The sequence below is a fragment of the Myxine glutinosa genome, chromosome 12, assembly GCF_964187855.1.
Source record: "Myxine glutinosa chromosome 12, kmMyxGlut1.1, whole genome shotgun sequence".
Lineage (NCBI taxonomy): Eukaryota > Metazoa > Chordata > Myxini > Myxiniformes > Myxinidae > Myxine > Myxine glutinosa.
In genome coordinates, this window is record NC_136272.1 from 42,282,265 (window position 1) to 42,300,808 (window position 18,544).

General features: G+C 40.9%; 1 protein-coding gene across 1 annotated transcript in view; it reads right to left on the bottom strand.

The window, feature by feature from the left end:
- Window positions 1-3,704: 3,704 nt before the first annotated feature.
- LOC137437953 (alpha-actinin-2) overlaps window positions 3,705-18,544 on the bottom strand; it is a 106,391-nt gene continuing 91,551 nt past the window's right edge. Inside the window, exons 15-21 of the mRNA XM_068132740.2 lie at window positions 11,346-11,528; window positions 9,560-9,694; window positions 9,260-9,439; window positions 9,023-9,169; window positions 8,113-8,178; window positions 4,916-5,074; window positions 3,705-4,783 (exon numbers count right to left, since the gene is read on the bottom strand). Coding sequence (XP_067988841.1) covers window positions 4,625-4,783; window positions 4,916-5,074; window positions 8,113-8,178; window positions 9,023-9,169; window positions 9,260-9,439; window positions 9,560-9,694; window positions 11,346-11,528 — 1,029 coding nt within the window. The 3' untranslated portion in view covers window positions 3,705-4,624. The remainder of the gene's footprint in view (window positions 4,784-4,915; window positions 5,075-8,112; window positions 8,179-9,022; window positions 9,170-9,259; window positions 9,440-9,559; window positions 9,695-11,345; window positions 11,529-18,544) is intronic.

The following is an 18,544-nucleotide window of genomic DNA, read 5'->3' on the forward strand; positions in this document are numbered from 1 at the left end:
CTGGGAGTGTTTAGGCCAAATAATGAAAAAAGAAATTGAAAAAAAAAAAGTTCGTTTTTTTTGGGGGGGGATTTAAAAAAATCTCTATAGTGCTGAAGCCTTTTTGATTAATGACACTTATAATTATATACAAGTACACATTCACAAATAAATACAAAACACAAACATTTGAACACAAAATCAAACAATTCTGGAAGTGTACGAAGTTGGTAGTAAAGCTTCTTCTTCCTCCCCACAGTCATAATACTTAACTCAAACGTGATGAACGGCACATTCATCAGCAGATATTCAACAAAAAGGTAACATGATGATTTGACATTTGTGATGGATTCTGATTTGGATGTAATTGCTTTTCCATTATATTTGCCCTCATTTCAAATATGTTAGTTTCTTTTTCGCTTGAGCAACGCCGTGTACTCCAGCTATAAACACATATACTTTACTCGGGATACAAATACAAATACAACTTTGGCTAGGGGTAACACCGGCTATGTGGCCGCGACCTAATGCGGCGGTGTGGGGGACCGGAAGAGGAGCGTAAATTATCTTTGTAAATGTGTACGGTGTAGCGCCACCTGGTGGTGGCAGAGGGTATTACAATTTCCTTTTTTATCTGGGAAACACTGAGGTTAAAGCACTCTTTGCATGGGTAAATGTATTATATCTTTTCCCTCCCACTCCCTTCCCCACCCCCTTCCACTCACCCACTCCCTTCCTCAACCCTCACTCTCCAGCCTCCCCCCTCACCTGGGTACTTCTGCTAGTGTAAAATAAATAAAAATCAGCTTTAAGATGAAGTCTCCTGCTGTGTTGAAGCAGATTAAACACATACCCCTCCCTTCTGTAATGTGACTAAAGCCCCCAGCATCCCTCCCCTATTAATCTCTTAAATCTTTTCCTTTTGTAATCTGTCAATGTTTCTGTTACAAATGATCTGCAGCTCTGTAAACCAGCAAAAAAAAAAAAGATCACTTTTGTCCATCATTTAGCGTTGTTCATAGTTTTGTCCATTTCAAAGGTGCGTGAGAAACAACAAAAGGTTCGCCATGCAGATAACCTTCTAAACTCAGCTCAAAAACCACGACTGCTCGAAATGAAACCCCACAATTGGTCAAAACCGCTCTAATCAAACACGCTATATTTAAGGGTTTACTATGGAGAAGGAAAAATAAAGAAATATAAAAGTACATGGAAGGAGCACACAAACAACAAGAACAACAACAAAACGACAACATGTTATAAAAGATTCTTCCTGTTCTGGGGCTGTTTCAATTTAATGTACATCATGATTGAGACTCGTATCTTTCATTCTTACTGGATATTTCCCCAGCCTGGATTGCACTTGACCGCACTGTGCAAAAGGCATTATTAAAATACTGGCTCACACTGTGCAATCATCCTCAGTGTTTTAAATTTTAAATTTTTTTTTTTTTTTAACCTTTCCCTAAACACTTCATCCCTCTATCTTACCTTATCCTTTACCTGCCTATTTTAACTCTTAATCAATTAACCCAAATAACCTTGAGTGAAGACGTTCGTTTGTGTGTTTTACAGCGTCGCTATAATAAACGTGTACCGATGGAGACTGACAAACGAGGGATGTAGGTAACGATGAAGGGTAAAGGAGAACACAAAGGGCGGGCAAGATGGATACATAAGCAAAATGTTTGGGAAGGGTGGGAGCAGGGGTTAACAGGTATAGAAAATATCATGATTTTGGATGAATGAGATTGAAGAGAGTATGGAAGATGGTTCCACAGGTGAAAAAAAAAAGAGGAATAAATGAGTGGTGAACAGTGGTTCTGGATTTGGGCAGTTTCACTAGGAGAGGGTTGTTGCTGGACCACATGCGTCCTGCAGATACCTGAGGCGACAAAGCACGGATAGGGCAGAGGGTGTAAGTCTTGACGAGGCGCCACCAGGTTTTAGGGGAGGGAGACAAGTTTGAAAGCTCATTCTTTAGATTGGACAAATGTTGTTTTCTGGCTCTTCAGAGAGTAGACAGGTTTGCTGTGAGCTTTGTGGAATGGTCCGAGGTCGTTTTCCAGGAGGAGAATGCAAGTTGTTTAAAGCAACTGCCTAACCACAGGGTTCAGAGTCCCAAGAGCAGGAGGATGGGTAAAAGATAATCTAAGACGAGATGGAATGAATCTGTGTATAAGAGAGAGCAGGGGTCTGGAAAAATTTCTAGGCTGAATTGATGAGTGGCCGTCGATATAGGTAACCAGTCCTGATGTGAAAATATATCGATATATATATATATATATATATATATATATATATATATATATATATATATATATATATACTCGTGTATACGTATATATAAACATATATATATATGTTTATTATTATTCTTTTCTTTTTTTTTGTAAACCGTGAATACGTTAAGCGTGAATGTTGAAGCAAGTCACATGTTATGAACCGCAATTACGTGGGATCCGTGAATGTTGGGACCATGAATGTCGGTGATTGCATTTTACTTTCAATACTGTACATTCATGTGTTTAATGGAGCTGGGTCTCTGCCTTCTTGTCACTGTCTCTAAAATGGAAAAGGTTCTTCAGATCGTTTGTGAATTGCTCACCACTTGTAATCTTCCATTGATGTAATTGATGCTTGTATTCTCTGATTAGTTATTGGTCACCTACCTGCAGTGGAATATAGGCTTTCCCGGAGTAGAATCTCCGACTGTCTGTCTGTTCATGTATCCATCTGTTCCACCTGTGTTTTTCTGCATTTTTCCATTACCTTTAATATATTCAGCTGAAACCTGGTACATGGCTTTATTATGATAAGTTGCAGAACAAGTTTGAGTTTCGGGGTGTTTCACCAAATTTTCAGTTATGTCCGTTTTAAACTTAGAAAATATCATATCATACATGGGTCTGTTTTCAGATGCCCTGACTCCACCCCACTGCTTTACACCCAGTGGCTGGACAGCTGGCATGACCACCCTAAATGAAGCAGCACAGATCGGCAGGCCTCAGGCATGGGTGTTAGTCCATGGCCCAGTGCAGTTGGAATGATGCCAGGTATATAACGATAATTTATTATATATGCACATAAGCCGTCCATGTTTTTGCTTCATGTATGTGCATCGGGTTTTTTTTTTTTTGGGCACCAAACGTGGCATTATACACCACCCAAATAAAAGGTTGTGTTTACTTGTGTGAAATCTCTCCACACTTTTTCCCCTTACCCTTTAACATATTGAACTGAAACTTGGTAAGGGACATGTATTGCAAAGTAATTCTCGCTCTTGTTTGGTTTATTTTTCTTCGCAACTTTAAATCATCGCTACAAATTGGTAATGTCACTTTTTTGGCTTCATTTGGGCAAAGTTATTAATGACTGGGAAAACCCACAAAGACATTAAAATGCAGGAATTATTAGACGACGAACTACGGCGTTTGGAAAATAGGAAATAGGAGAACTCCAACCGTGCATTTTGAGCACTACCCAAATAACGAGACCCCCTCAACCCCACTCCCTCTCCCCTCCCTCCCCCATGGTCATTTTTTAATGCAATATAATTAATTGTTTTGTACAAACATGTTCAGTGATTTATCTCCCTTTTTTAAATTTGATCTGGTAAGGTTCCTCAGTCATATACCTGTGATCACACCGAATATACTAAGATTTGTGGAGCAAACGGCTGCCAATGAAACGGCGCTCCGCATGTGCTTGTCATGAGGCAAAAGTCCTGGGGCAGTTATTTTTATTATAATGCCAGTACCATCATAAGGGGAACACCATGGGGGATTTTCACCCTTCATTGCTAGGTCAGTAATAAATGTGACTGCAAATGAAATGGATAGATGGGGTGGGTGTTGGGAAGGAAAAAGGCAGTGACAGATGAAGCAAGTTTTTGACATTGTCTATGGCTCCAAGTTGGACCAATAATTAATACAAACTTTCTCATTTCATCCATTGTTTTCTCATCGTCTGGCAGCATTATGAACCGTCTGCTTTCAGTCTAAAGAATGATCCAATGAGTCCGAGAAGCTTTGGCCTGACACTTTGCCCCCATAAGCCTCTGCAAACCATAGACATCAGAATGAAAAACTCACTGGTACATCATGCTCACCTACCTTGGACGAGCATAAAGTGAGCACTACATTACCTTCTCTTTCTATCTGTGCATCTAGCTGTTGACCTTTGTCAGGTTAACTGTAACATTTATTATGGATGTCAACATCTTTCAAACAACCATAGCTTTGAGGGACTGCTACATTTTAATTTTTCTGAGCAGGAACAAACTTTGGCAAGTTTATTGCTTTAATATCCGTAAAAGTAGCAATTGTTTTTATATACGTCACTTGGGAAAGGGTTACCGAGGCCAGATTGTAAAATTCCGCTACAGTGAACAAGGTTTTGATATTTTTCAAGAGCTAAACATGCCTTTGTCTCTTTAATCTCTCTACCTGTCTTTATCCTGTTTAGTATCTGCCTGACTGCAAAATAGTTGTTGGAATGGAGAGCATGTGCAGGAAGGCAAGAAGCAGTGAAGCAAAAACAGAGGGGGAAATGCTTTGGGTGGTAGTCATTTGCGAGGGATTTGTGGGGGAATTGAGGTCCAAATTTAGACATTATTGGATTTGAGGTAAGGGTCCCATGCCGTTCAGAGATCACTCTCGCCATAGAGCGCCATAGAGAATGACATGTAGTCAAGAGCTCCCTGCTGAGTAGAGTGACCTGAGTACGTAGCCATGCGGGAAATGCAGTACTCTGCCTGCTCTGGAGGAAGCTCACGCCGCAGCTCCTCAGCCGTGATAAATTCCTTGGATAGTTGGGAAGGATTACGGAGATGTGGGACAGTGAGAGGAAGCATTCATATTGTCTGTCTTAACAGAAGTGATAATTTAATTATGTACATTCTATTGCCCATACATTTGCACTTTGAGAAACGTACCTTGTCAGAAGCGAGGATCTTGAACGAGGCAATAACTTGATCAGCTGTGTCGGTGTCTCCTGTTTCCCTCGTCATGAAGTCGATGAATGACTGGAAGGTCACGTAACCTGAATTGTTGGGGTCGACCAACGTCATTATCCGGGCAAATTCAGCCTCGCCCTTGAATGGGATGGAAGTAAAATGGAAAATACATCTATTTTGGTGTTTTAAAGCATCTTTCTGAGCAATTTTTTAATGATCACTAGGCCTTTTAACTAATACGCAATGAATTTGTACGAGTCCTGCCTTCAACATCTACAGAAATTTGAAAAGCTTTAAAGAAAAAAAAATTTCATATTCCATTTCTGGCTTTGGCTTTGACACAGGGCCTGACTTGTTTTTATATGAAATGTCCTGTAAGCTTCTTTTTTTTCTCTCGCCAATGTCTAATTGCATGCAGGGCAAGGATATTTGGGAAACATCGGTGTACTTCAACATGAATATAGAAAATTCAGAGACGATGGACATATTGACACGATGTATGATATTTGAACCTGGGGCCCAACATCATGGGGCAGGGGCTCAGATTTGAACACCATGCAGGCCAGCTTGTAGGTTTAGATGCAACTTCATGTTAATTTTTTTTTTTAACACCTTCAGATATTCCTGATAATAAGATGAGCCACAAATAATGTGAGCTGTGTACATTTGCTGCAGTAGAAGATCTATTTCCCTTTATCATTTACTTAACATAAACCCCGCATTAAAAACCAGACCTTTACGAAGCCAAGTGCCCAGTTGTCATTGCAATGGTGAAAGTGACATAGTTGAAGTTTATATGTCGGTGAAGATGATTATGCAGCACAGCGATTGAAATAACATTTATCCATTTTATAGTTTTTACTGATAACCGACAAAAAAAGATTTTAAACTTCCATTTATTTGACTAAATGCATTACACAGCTAGGATATGTGCGACATTATTTAAGCTTTGCATCGTAAGATCACTCTGCATGGCGATTGTTAATGACAATAGTGACGTAATGTGGGAAAAACAAAAACTTCTTGTGTAATGTAGTAATCTATAGCTCTGCCTACATCATGACACGTATGATTTTGTGTCCTATCCTCTTGCAAAATCGATTTTCATATTTCTAATCGAGGAGCATTTAAAAATGCAGAACCTTGGTGGTGTATGTAGATCACCGAAACACCAAAATCATCGGTGTGATATCTTCATATAACTGGGTGATGTGGAGTTATTATAACAACTAAGACTGCACAATATTTTTATTTATTTTTAATAATTGATGCCAGCAAGATTCGAAATGGGGCCGCACAGTTCCACAGGCATGCGAGTTTACCCCTGAGCCTTATGACCAAACATTTTGAACGTGAAGACGAAGTATACACACGAAAAAGATGTATATCGTATAATGTCGTCTACACAAAAACAAAGGATTGTCCATATGGGGTGGAGTGCGTAATTTTTGCTGGAAAACGTCCCCTAAAACGAAGATTTACAAAAGTCAGAATACCTACTACAAACGGTGAGCACGCAAGGGTGGGTTTGCGGTCCAAGGAACTCGCTCACGCTGTCGCTGTTAGAAGACGTGCGGACAAAGCCGACCCTTTAACCTATAAATATATAGATCATTGAGGACTCGTTCTGGTTATATATTTTGTTTAAGTGACCCCTTTCGACATTCGGCAGATTAAAAATTCAGATTACATTTAATTTTCCCATTTATTTTATGTCAATCAATCGATCAATCAATTTGGTTTTCGTAGAATACAAGTCAGGAGACTACGATGGTTCACGAGCGAGCGGTATTCAATGACAAAGGACGGACTACAACCGAAACAGCCCCGGACAGGTCGAAACGAAGGTGACTGACCTTGAAATGAGATAGAAAATAATGTATAATCAGTTATGAGGTTAGTTAGCTACACAACACCGAAAATTCGGTGAAAAATGAAATGAAAAAAAATGAAAAATCGAGCTCCGTGGGGCGAGACACATGACATTGGCCTAACCAAACATCGAAACCCCCGTCAGATTCCACCAACTCCCTCGGATAAGATGTAGCTTGAACTCGATTACCCCCTAAAAAGACATCTTTTTTTGGGTGTGGCTCCACCCACAATGGGCGCAATACGCTCACTCCAGGCAGGACACAACGAGATCATGACATCAACCTCCCACCCAAGTTTCATCAAGATCGGATGATATCGGGTAGTTATGCTGCGGACAGACAGACAGACACAGACAGACAGACACCCAGACAGACAGACACACACAGACAGACACACACACATGACGAATATAGTGGTCACTTGATAACTCGTGAACCAAAAAGAATAAATAATACTATTTTTAAGTCGGTGTAGGCTATTTAATACAAATATTTACATATTTTGAATGTAATTATTGACATTCATATATTGACCGAAGCATTTCAACCTTTTAAATGAATTTCTTCTGTTTTGATCGATTCACCAATGCAAATAGATAATCGATTTCTGTCTGTATAATGTATTTGTTACGATGTGAAATTATTTATATTGTAAACTTGACATTATTAGTCCTTGGACTACAGTCGTGTACATTTTATTTAATTTTATTCTAATAAAACCAAATTGATTGATTGATTGATGTTCATTGCATAACAGCATATGCGTGTAAGTGATGTAATTTTTAGCGCCTTTAAATGTACGATGTGCATTGCAGCAGATCTTCTCTAACTCAGAGATGATTGACATTCGAGGTATAAAATCGATATGTGGTTAAATACGGTCAACTTTGTTTGAAATGTGCTAAGGCCTCTTTGAAGCACAATGTTAAAATGTATCTGTTTGCAGACACCTTTTGATAACGAGGTAAATGACTTTCATTTTCTACAAGACGTAGTTATATTGCAGTGATAAGATCATTTTCCTCCTTTGCATTAATTTTTCTCTACCTTAGTCCTTCTCAATATTGGTTTTTAAATTGAGGGGAATGCAGCTGCAAAAAAATCTACCGAAGACACTGAGGAAGACACATATAATTCAAAGTCACCTTGGTGTTTAAAGTCTCTCCAGGTGACGTTAACCAAAACCTGCATGTTTTGCTTGTCTATAAGCCAAGGCTAGGATTTGTAAGGTGTGTTGGCGGGAGGGAGGTGAATGGGACAATCGAAGAAAGCAGCTTCCTGCTATGGAGTTATCGCTCCTACCAAGTCATATCCCATTGAGATGAGGCAAGCCCGGAAATCGTCTGCCTCCATCATCCCATTCTTCTTCTGCTCCGCCGAAAGAGGCCGATGAAAAGAAGGCCGAGCAGTCGAAGTGGAAGAGGAGTGGAGTTGTAGCAAATAGGTAAAGTGAAGCGAAGGACAGACAAACCCATCGGAGTGACGCGATGAAGTCAGAGGAAATGAGGAAGAGAGGGACATGGGAGGAAGAGAAAGGAGGGAAAGAAAGCAGGTCAAGTAAGTGTTTAAAAGCAAAAAAGAGGCACAAAATATACCTGGAAGACACATCCCAGGCTGAAGAGGCAGGTTCGAAATTCTTCACAATTCAGTTCACCTGTTTCATGCTAAATGAAACAAACATGTTTCGAAGTGGACGCCATGGGTGTTTGAAGGTATGATGAATGTGTCATACGTTTTGGGTGCAAGTTCAGGTATGTTTGGCATAACATGGGCAGGTGGAGAGGTTGATATTGTCATATTATGATGAGCACGTGATGGATAGCGTAATCGATTGATGGTAAGTGAGCATGGCGTGTGAACATTGTTCCATGTGTTTTTGTAAGTATTGCAAATGTATTTTGTGGAAAGAGATGGGTTGGGGAACACAATGAAGCGAAGGTTAATGCCACAGCACTGGTTGATCAATCTGCATTCATATTGTACACCCTCAACCCCGTCCCCAATACTGTTGTGTTACATGAAGATGGCCAATCATGGTTTTTGTACTATTCACAAGCTTATTGCTACACGCATGACCAATCCTCGTTTATAGGCCACACAAATAGACTTTTATTTCGATTTCTACCTTTAACTGACATCTTGCTCGTTTTTCTGACGTAATTCAACAGGATTCAACTTAATGTGATGGAGGAGGTGGTTAATGTGTCCATACCCTGTCAAAGTGGTTGAAGGAGGTTCGGAATTCGTTCAACTGCTCTTGGCTGATGCCCTTGGCATCACGAGTTAGAATCTGGTTTTCCACTTCATTGATTGTGCGTGCGATGGTGGTCAACAGCTGTTCCCATCCCACACGAACGTGCTAAAGCGGGTAGAAAAAGAGGGTGGAGGATGTGAGCGTCATGTCCATCGTGACATTCCCACAATCGTTTGGCCATTATGGCTTACTTACCTCCATGGTATAATGGGTGTGCTTGTTGTCAAACACAAGAGCTTCCTGGATGAGCTGATGGTCTCCCTCCAGCTTATCAATATTGGGTTTGTAGTTAATGATGTTCTGCTCGTGCTGCTTCAGTTGGTGCATCTGGTCTTCCAGAGTTCCTCTGAGTTCCACCGAGCTTCGGCCCACTTCCTATCATGGAGACATGTTTGTTTAGACACGAGGAACACGGTCTTCGACTCATCATGCATGTATTTCTAGCAAGAGATGACTGTAATACAACCGAAAGAGGGAGCAGGAAACACGTGGTACCTCCAGCTTGGTCTGCATCCACGGTCCAATAACATTGGCCGATGAGGCAAACTGCCTGCGAAGCCTTTCATTGGAGTGCTGCCTTGCAAGCTCTTCCTGCAGGGACTGGTCACGCTGAGGTACGAGCTGGCGGGCCTACCAGCAGCAGGGGATCAAGAAGTTATTGAATATTTGACAGAACTTTGATAAATCATTTATAAACATGAACAAAAACGTATTTTTTTTTTCAAACAAACTAACTTAGGCCATTTGTCCCATCAACATTTTAGCAGCAACTTCCGAATAGGTCATAGCTTGAATATTACACCTTAGCTCCAAGCAAGAAATTTGGTCAATGTTCTTTTTTTGGAAAATACTGTTGGATGTGTGACATCCACATGGTGGTTCCTATGCAGCTGCTTGGCTGAATCGTTTTGTGGAGGTGCGGCTGTGCCGCTGATGCAGTGTCCTCACTACCAGTAAGCTGGTACTCATTTTGCCAACCTCGTAAGGATAGTCAGGTCCACTGTTTTTTTTTCGTTCAAAATTTTTGGAGATTAGCAAAACTATACATTTTTGGAATATTCAGAGCATGAGGAATCCAAAAATTAATGTTGGCATTTGCACAGACACCTGCATGGCCGCCATTTTGGATACTCAAAATGGCCGCCATAAAATACATAATTTACGCTATCTCGGCTTCTAGTCAACCTAGAATCTTATTTAAATATGCTAATTCTATGTTTTCTGGGTCAAGAAAACCATTGGTGGGATCATTAGACTTCTAATCCTAACACTTGCTTCACTTTTAGGACTTTCCAGATGACACTCAGGACAGTGATGAAGATCTGTAAAAGCATATTCCTGAACGGTATAGACCTCGTAGATCCTGTGTATAGGACTTGTAGTTCAATCTGATACTAACAAGGCTGCTTTCTTGCTTTATAAACCCAAACCTATAACTTCAAAGGACTTGCAATATCATGTATTATGTAATAGTTATATCACAAATATAAAGACAATGGTTTTCAATTAACTTTGTGTGTTGTTTTTCTATAATCCTGAGCACTATTTTGAGGCCTTTATGGGATTCCTTGACCCAGAAAACATAGGATTAGCATATTTAATTAAGTTTCTAGGTTGACTAGAAGCCGAGATAGCGCAAAATATGTATGTTATGGCGGCCATTTTGAAAATCCAAAATCTGTGTCTGTGCAAATACCAACATTGATTTTCGGATTCTCCATGCTCTGATGATTCCAAAAATGTACAGGTTTGTTAATCTCCCAAATTTTTGAACGAAATTATATTTGTTGACATGGTGAATCTGACTAGTATGATGGGCTGAGTCAACCAATCCACCTGATGTTATAGTTCATTGGCATGACAAGGACTCAAAGTCAGGACCCTAAGATCTGAAGACAACCACCTTAACCGTTAAGCCAACACCAGGTTTTAACATCCACGTAATTGGACAAGACGGCCATCTTTACATCCCATTAAAAGAACTCTGCTTTGAGATGCGGTGCTCACTGCTGGTACGGCACCGGATTGGCAATTCCAGACAATTTTGAACCGAGCGGCGATGGAACCTCAAGAAGGCAGTTCAGCAGCGCATCACCAACTCATCTATTGTACTGTCCGAAATTGATGGCATTCTGCACTACCCTGTTTAAAGGTGCATGCCAAAAGCAATGCGCATGCACTGCACTAACATCAATCATTCTGCAATTGAATACCTTCGGTAGGACAAAGTACATTAAAATCTACACAGTAGTCGTGGTGTTACATGGCTTTTCGTTTCAACCTTTTCCCATTTCGAGGAAACGTCCTGCGTGCTGAGGTTGGTGTAGGGGTTCGCAGAGCCCAGCTTGATGTTGTACGTCTGAGAGATCTTCACAATCTCGTTGTGGATCGCAAGGATGGCGTTCTTCTCCTTCTCGGCCTCTGGTAGTGTGCTCTTGAACTGCTCGTGCGCCGCAATGAGACACTGAGAAAGACAGGTACAAAAACGGTTCTTTCACTCATACACGGCCTTCAAAATGTGCATCTTGCTTGTTTAGGGTTAGAGGGAAAGGAATGGAAGAAATGAACATGGTGGTTGTACAGAATACTGTAGTGAGTGGACCCTTGATGTAGTCCCAGAATCTAATTTGACCACGTCAGAGGTCCAATTGTCTATCCCGAAGGAATTGTCCAAAAAATCTCTTATTGAACCAAATTAAATAGAAAACCACAAAGCAATTTTAAATCCTTCATTTTGATAACCAATCACAAAAGGATTTACCGTCTCTGGTTATCTGAGGAAAATCCCATACATCACATGGTGTAAAGGCCCCTTGTGTCGCAGGATCACCGTTTTATCCCAGTAGCAATAGATCGTTACGATATAGAGTGCAGTAGATCGTAGAATATAGAATAGATTGCAGTAGATCATCACTATATGGAATGCATTGGATTGTCACGATATAGAATGCAGTAGATCGCCACGATATAGAATTCAGTAGATCGTCATATATAATACAGTAGATCGTCACTATATAAAATGCAGTAGATCGTCACGAAATAGATTGCAGTAGATCGTCACTATATGGAATGCATTCGATTGTCACGATATAGAATGCAGTAGATTGTCACAATATATAATACAGTAAATCTTCACGATATAGAGTGCAGTAGATCGTAACGATATAGAGTGCAGTAGATCGTCACGATATAGAGTGCAGTAGATCGTCACGATATAGAGTGCAGTAAATCGTCACGCTATAGAGTGCAGTAGATTGTTACAATATATAATACAGTAGATCGTCACGATATAGAATGCAGTAGATCGTCACGATATAGAATGCAGTAGATCGTCACCATATATAATACAGTAGATCGTCACGATATAAAATGCAGTAGATCGTCACGATATAGAGGGCAGTAGATCGTCACGATATAGAATGCAGTAGATCGTCACAACATAGAATGCAGTAGATCGTCACCATATATAATACAGTAGATCGTCACGATATAGAGTACAATATATAATACAGTAGATCGTCACGATACAGAATGCAGTAGATTGTCACAATATATAATACAGTAGATCGTCACGATATAGAGTGCAGTAGATCGTCACTATATAGAATGCAGTAGATCGTCACGATATAGAATGCAGTAGATCGTCACGATATAGAATGCAGTAGATCGTCACCATATATAATATAGTAGATCGTCACCATATATAATATAGTAGATCGTCACTACATAAAATGCAATAGATCGTCACGAAATAGATTGCAGTAGATCGTCACTATATGGAATGCATTGGATTGTCACGATATAGAATGCAGTAGATTGTCACAATATATAATACAGTAGATCGTCACGATATAGATTCCAGTAGATCATAACTATATAGAATGCAGTAGATCGTCACGATATATAATACAGGAGATCGTCACGAAATCGATTGCAGTACATCGTCTTTAAGTTTAACTTGGTGCAGGGTGGCCTGAAAATGGCTTTACCTCTAATAAATGTATCACAACTCCCTTTCCCTGTTCCTTCAACGATGGATTGGACACAGGTCAACAACATCACCAGTTCCTCTTCTGTGGCCACCACGTCATGCAGAGCTAACGACTCTTTGTGTTGTGAGGCTTCGTCAGGAGAAAGTGTCGACAAACCGGTACAGGATGACTGAAGATTTGCTCGCTGCATCATGGCGTCTTTCGCACATACTTCACAAATGTTACAGCAGATGCAAGGAGAACGAATGCGTTACCGGAGAAGGGGTAAAGCGACTTTCAGGCCTCCTTGTAATGTAATGCTGTTCCTGCTCCGTGCGTGTGTGTTGGTTCAGTGTTTTGTGAAATACCGTTATACCGGTACCACAAGCCCTTGCGATTCGAGCGGGATGGCGCGAGATCTCGCGAGAGCACGTCACGTCACGGTCACGCAGCTACAACCTGAAGAATAAAGCGGTTATCTTACAACGCTGTACGGTATAAAGTCACCCTGGTGGTGCTGATGGTGAAACTAGACAACTTTGTCAGACCATGCTGAAGGTGACGTTAAATATCCCTCGGTGTCTTACCTGAATAGTTATCGCCGGCACCCTGAACAAATTACAAACTATTACCCTCACCGACTGCTGGGAGGACAACAACAAATCACCTTGTAATTGTATATACCGACCGATATCATTACCAAAAGACCGATTTGGCAACCACCGACGCGCTTTGGTGTCTGGTACGTGCTTCATGGCAGGTTCATGGCAGGTTCTGTGACATAACTAAACGTTATCCAATTTTGGAGATTTGCATTGGGAATTGGGAAGAGTAAGTAGCATATACTGTTACATGCGGCCAGTTGGTGTAATGAGTGGCAGGGATAATGGTTGTGCCGGTGGGATGGCTCATTTACACCATGTATTCCAGGTCACGTGGGACCGGGCCAACAGTGACCGTAAAGGTGTGTTAATTTGGTGTTCACACCAAAGCCGCCCACCAACAAATAATATTGTCACGTATTTTTTCCCACCGTGCGACGTCACGCAATTTTAACTGACAATGTACAGTACAGACATGTTCGACGAAAGCCAAGCCAATAGCTGCATTTGCGTGGTTTGCCAACACTGAGGCAAACTCTGCCTGTACAAACTCTGGAATGTCCGCCATTTTCCCCCTCTCTGAGGTAAAGTAGTGTAATGACGTCACTGCGATGACGTTGAATGGCTGTTTCGGCACAGCCCAAATTGGCTCTGGGGTGTGTTTCATTACCAATTAGCTCGTACAGAGCTCGCCAAGTGGCTTCAGCGCTCAAGCAAGCACTTCCAATGAAACGGTTGATAAGGAATGGCTGGCTTGGCAAGCGATATTAAGCTGAATAGTAATGGACATAGGAGTGGGTGAATCACCAATCGGTGGTCAGCTAATGCATGCGACCAAAGTGGTTGAAAACACAACTTCATGTGGCCCTTTCCTTGTTGATACGCCATCAATGTATTTCTCCAGTAATCCACTGGCTGAGGGGGTCCCCGTGTGCATGAGATGTGCCCTAAGTTACTCTTCATAATATTGAAGTAGACCATGAGACATATCAAAAAAGTTTGGGTATACTTTTGGTAACCCGGCAGTAACAGAGGAAATGACGTCATTAGCCACGCCCTTTGCTGCTCTATTGATACCAAAACTTAGGGGTAGGGGAAACATAAATCGCAATAACTTTGGAAGTATAAATCACAGAACTACAAAATACCCATTAAAATGTTTGTATTTAAGTACTCTATTCATTACAATAATCATTATGCAAATTAATATGTTAATGAGGTCACCAGAGGTCAAAAGGTCACAAAACCCGGGTACAAGTGAAAATTTCACACTGCTCCAAAAAAATACCCACCAAGTTATGGATTTACTCACTTTTACATTTATGATGCATGGAACGTTTAGAATAGATGCTACTGATTACTTTGATATGCATTTGGGGCCTTTTAATGCCTAAGTTTATTACATAATATCAATTGAAAAATGTCATAAATTAAAAAGGTGGAATTTTTTCAAGTCCTTGGGCACACAAAGTATGCTGTCATGCTGGGACCATTTGTTAGCAATATGAAGGTGCATATGAACAGTTGTTGTTATCAAGAATTCTCCTATGCTCTTTAGCTTTAACCCTTATTGCTCTGTAAGTAGGAGGCCCAAGGTCAACTTTAATCGAATTCCGTTGCCAACGCATGTCAAGCGGCATGCATCCTTTGAGAAAGATCACATTGTTTAATCTTGAAGTTTTTGTTTTAATCAAGGCAAGTGACTTTGTCTTTGCAGCTTTTGATTCCACAAATTACCTGAGATGGTGTTCATTGTATTTGGAGGACATGCACAAGCTACCTGACACGGCACCAGAGGTCTATGAGGCATTCCGGGCAGGTAAATTTGTGGTGAAGCGAACCCCTGGAAAATTCAATGCGGTCGGCGCTGATATGGCATTGGAACAGACGATCAATAGATCACAAAAGAGTGCCTCTGTTATCATCGGCATACACAAGAAAGAAGAAATTTGTGGCAATGTGGGAGCTTATCTATCATGAAATGCTGGCCATAACCAACCTACACAGGGAATTAAGTGGGGTGAATACCAGTCTATCAGAGGAAGGTACGATCAGCAAAGCTGAAATAGCTACAGGTGAACAGAAAGTCCAAGCAATCCTTGCGACAATAGAAAGGAATGAAAACCCATTTCAGCTGGTTCCTGATCAAGTAGAACTTCACAATATTCTCACCCAGGAAGTTATGTCTCATGATATTAGAAGCCAGTTACTTTCAGTAATGGAAATTGGGACCAGAGCATATGAAACACTGAGAACAGAGCGATTTGTAGAACAATCAGTTAGGTTCTCCTCAGTTATTCATCGAACAAACTTGAAGACATTTCTCAGCATACATAAGCCAGAAAAAGATATCAAAGGAAAATCCGCTGGAAAACAGAAGGAAGAAGCCCAAATGAAACGATCAATTGAGGTTACCCGTGCCCGTGGAAGGACAATGGAAGAGTTATTGCAGTATGATGTCTCCCCTACATCATATTTGTTTGATAAGGAAGGACAGATGACCAAACCACTAAAAAGTGTACTTGTCCAGGAACTAGAGACCAAACTCACCAAAGATGATGAGAGAACTCCAGTCAAGGACAGTGCATTACAGTCCACATGTTTAGTTGACGTGATGGCCAACATCAGAAAGATAAAAATAAAAGATCTGCAGACATTTGGAGATTTCTGTGATAATTTTCTGAACTATGTCGCTGCAATTGGTCAGGGGGATGACAGGTTGGATTTGGTCTTTGATTCCTATGTCGAGGGAAGATCAATACCTAAATCTAACCAATACCCTGGTGTTGGGCTAGCGGCTAGGGTGCCGGCTTAGGATCCTAGGATCCTGGGTTTGAATCCCGGTCAATCGCTGAATTAACGCCAGGGGGGTTGACTCAGCCTGTCATCCTTCCGAGGTCGGCAAATTGAGTACCAGTTCACTGGTAATTCCCTGCTTGTCGTTAAAGGTGGCAAAAAAAGGGTTGGCGTCAGGAAGGGCATCCGGCCGTAAAACATTGCTTCAAAAAGGGGACCGAAAAACAACAACAACCACAGTTCCCGAAAAAGGCCAACCCCCGCTTGCGGGGAAAAATGGCCTCTAAAGGTGGTTTTTTTATTTATTCCTATGTCGAGGGGTCCATAAAAGATTCCGAGAGAAGGCGCCGTTCAGTTAAAGCGGCAATTGAAATGAACATTATCAATTACGACACACCATTACCTGTAGAAATGGACAGATTTTGGGCATCAAGCAATAATAAATTTAAACTCCAGATGCTTCTTCACTCACAAGCCATAAAGCGTGGAAAAGAAAGACCTTCCACAGTCAACGTTGTGGCAAGTTCTTTTTCAGGTGTATCTGGTGCAGTTACATGCCAGTCCGTCAAAGATGGCTGTTCAACAGAAATGCCAGACCTCAGTCCCGATGTAGAAGAGGCAGATGCTCGTATCATTCCACATGCGATGCATGCAGTCAAAAGTGGAACTGAACGTATTATCGTATTGTCTGGTGATACAGATGTGTTTGTACTGCTTATGCACTACTGGAATATTCTTCATTACAATGGCCTAAGCGATCTTTGGCTAAGGGCTGGTGTTGGAGATTCAACGAGATACATTCCAGTTCACACATTAGCACCAAAGGGTGGAGAAGAACTTTGCTATGTGCTACCACTTGTTCATACCCTGACTGGCTGTGACTACACAAGCAAGGTGGGAACAAAACATGTAGCCTTGAATAATGCTAGTCCATCTGAGTATCTGAAAGACTTTGATTCTGGAACAAGTTGTACCGACAGTTTCATGGCGTCCTGTGAGGCATACCTGGTACAAGCTATAAAAAAGAACACCAAGTGCACAACAATGGATCAATTAAGAGACCACATGTACCATCACAGTAAAGGTGTATCCTTGGAGCAACTTCCGCCAACTAGCCATGCAATACAGCAACACATCCATAGAGCGTTTTATGCAACCTATCAGATGGTGACTTTGTTACACCCTCATAAGCCCACATCACTGGATCCAACTGCCTTTGGCTTCACAAGGAAGCAGATGAACTTTTGATGCCAACTAAAGGCATGAGACCAATTCCTGAAGAATACACAGTTTTGTGCAATTGCAAAAAATGCAGCAATGACAGATGTGCCTGTCGCAAAAATGGACTTCCCTGCATTCGTTTCTGCAAGTGTCAAAGTCTCCAGGGTGATGAACAAATTGTGCAATGCAAAAACCCCTCTGGTTCAACTCAGTATTAGCATAAAGGAAATTCCTTGATGGTATTAGGTATGTAGCAGTAATTTACTCTGTATAAGCATCGCTGGGTCATCTGGATCCCTTTGACAAACATGCGAGTAAGCAACGGTAAATTACTAAACTTGTGGACAATAGAAACTATTGTGTTAAAACATGTACTTGTCTATCATTGCTTGAGATATGTCTCTTTCATTTGACTAGCAGATCAGGCATAGATAACATTTTATGGAACCATGGTCATCATTCCCATGGGTATTTTTAAAGGCTTCTTGGCTTCAAATAAGATTTCAATGAAATCTAACCTTATGATGTGTCCGCCTACTTGACAAAACACTGAGGGTTAATACAATGGACTGAAGAGCATAAGGGAACTCTTCACAAAACATAACTCAGAATACATTCTCAAATTGCTAAAGAAGGTACTAGTATGCAGAACATTCTATTATACTTATGGACTGAAAAAAAATCTGCCTTTTTAATTTACGGCAATTTTCAGTTGATGTTATGTAATACAATTAGGCATTAAAAGGCCCCAAATGCATATCAAAGTAATCAGTAGCATCTATTCCAAACGTTCCATGCATCATAAATGTAAAAGTGAGTAAATCCATAACTTGGTGGGTATTTTTTTGGAGCAGTGTGAAATTTTCACTTGTACTCGGGTTTTGTGACCT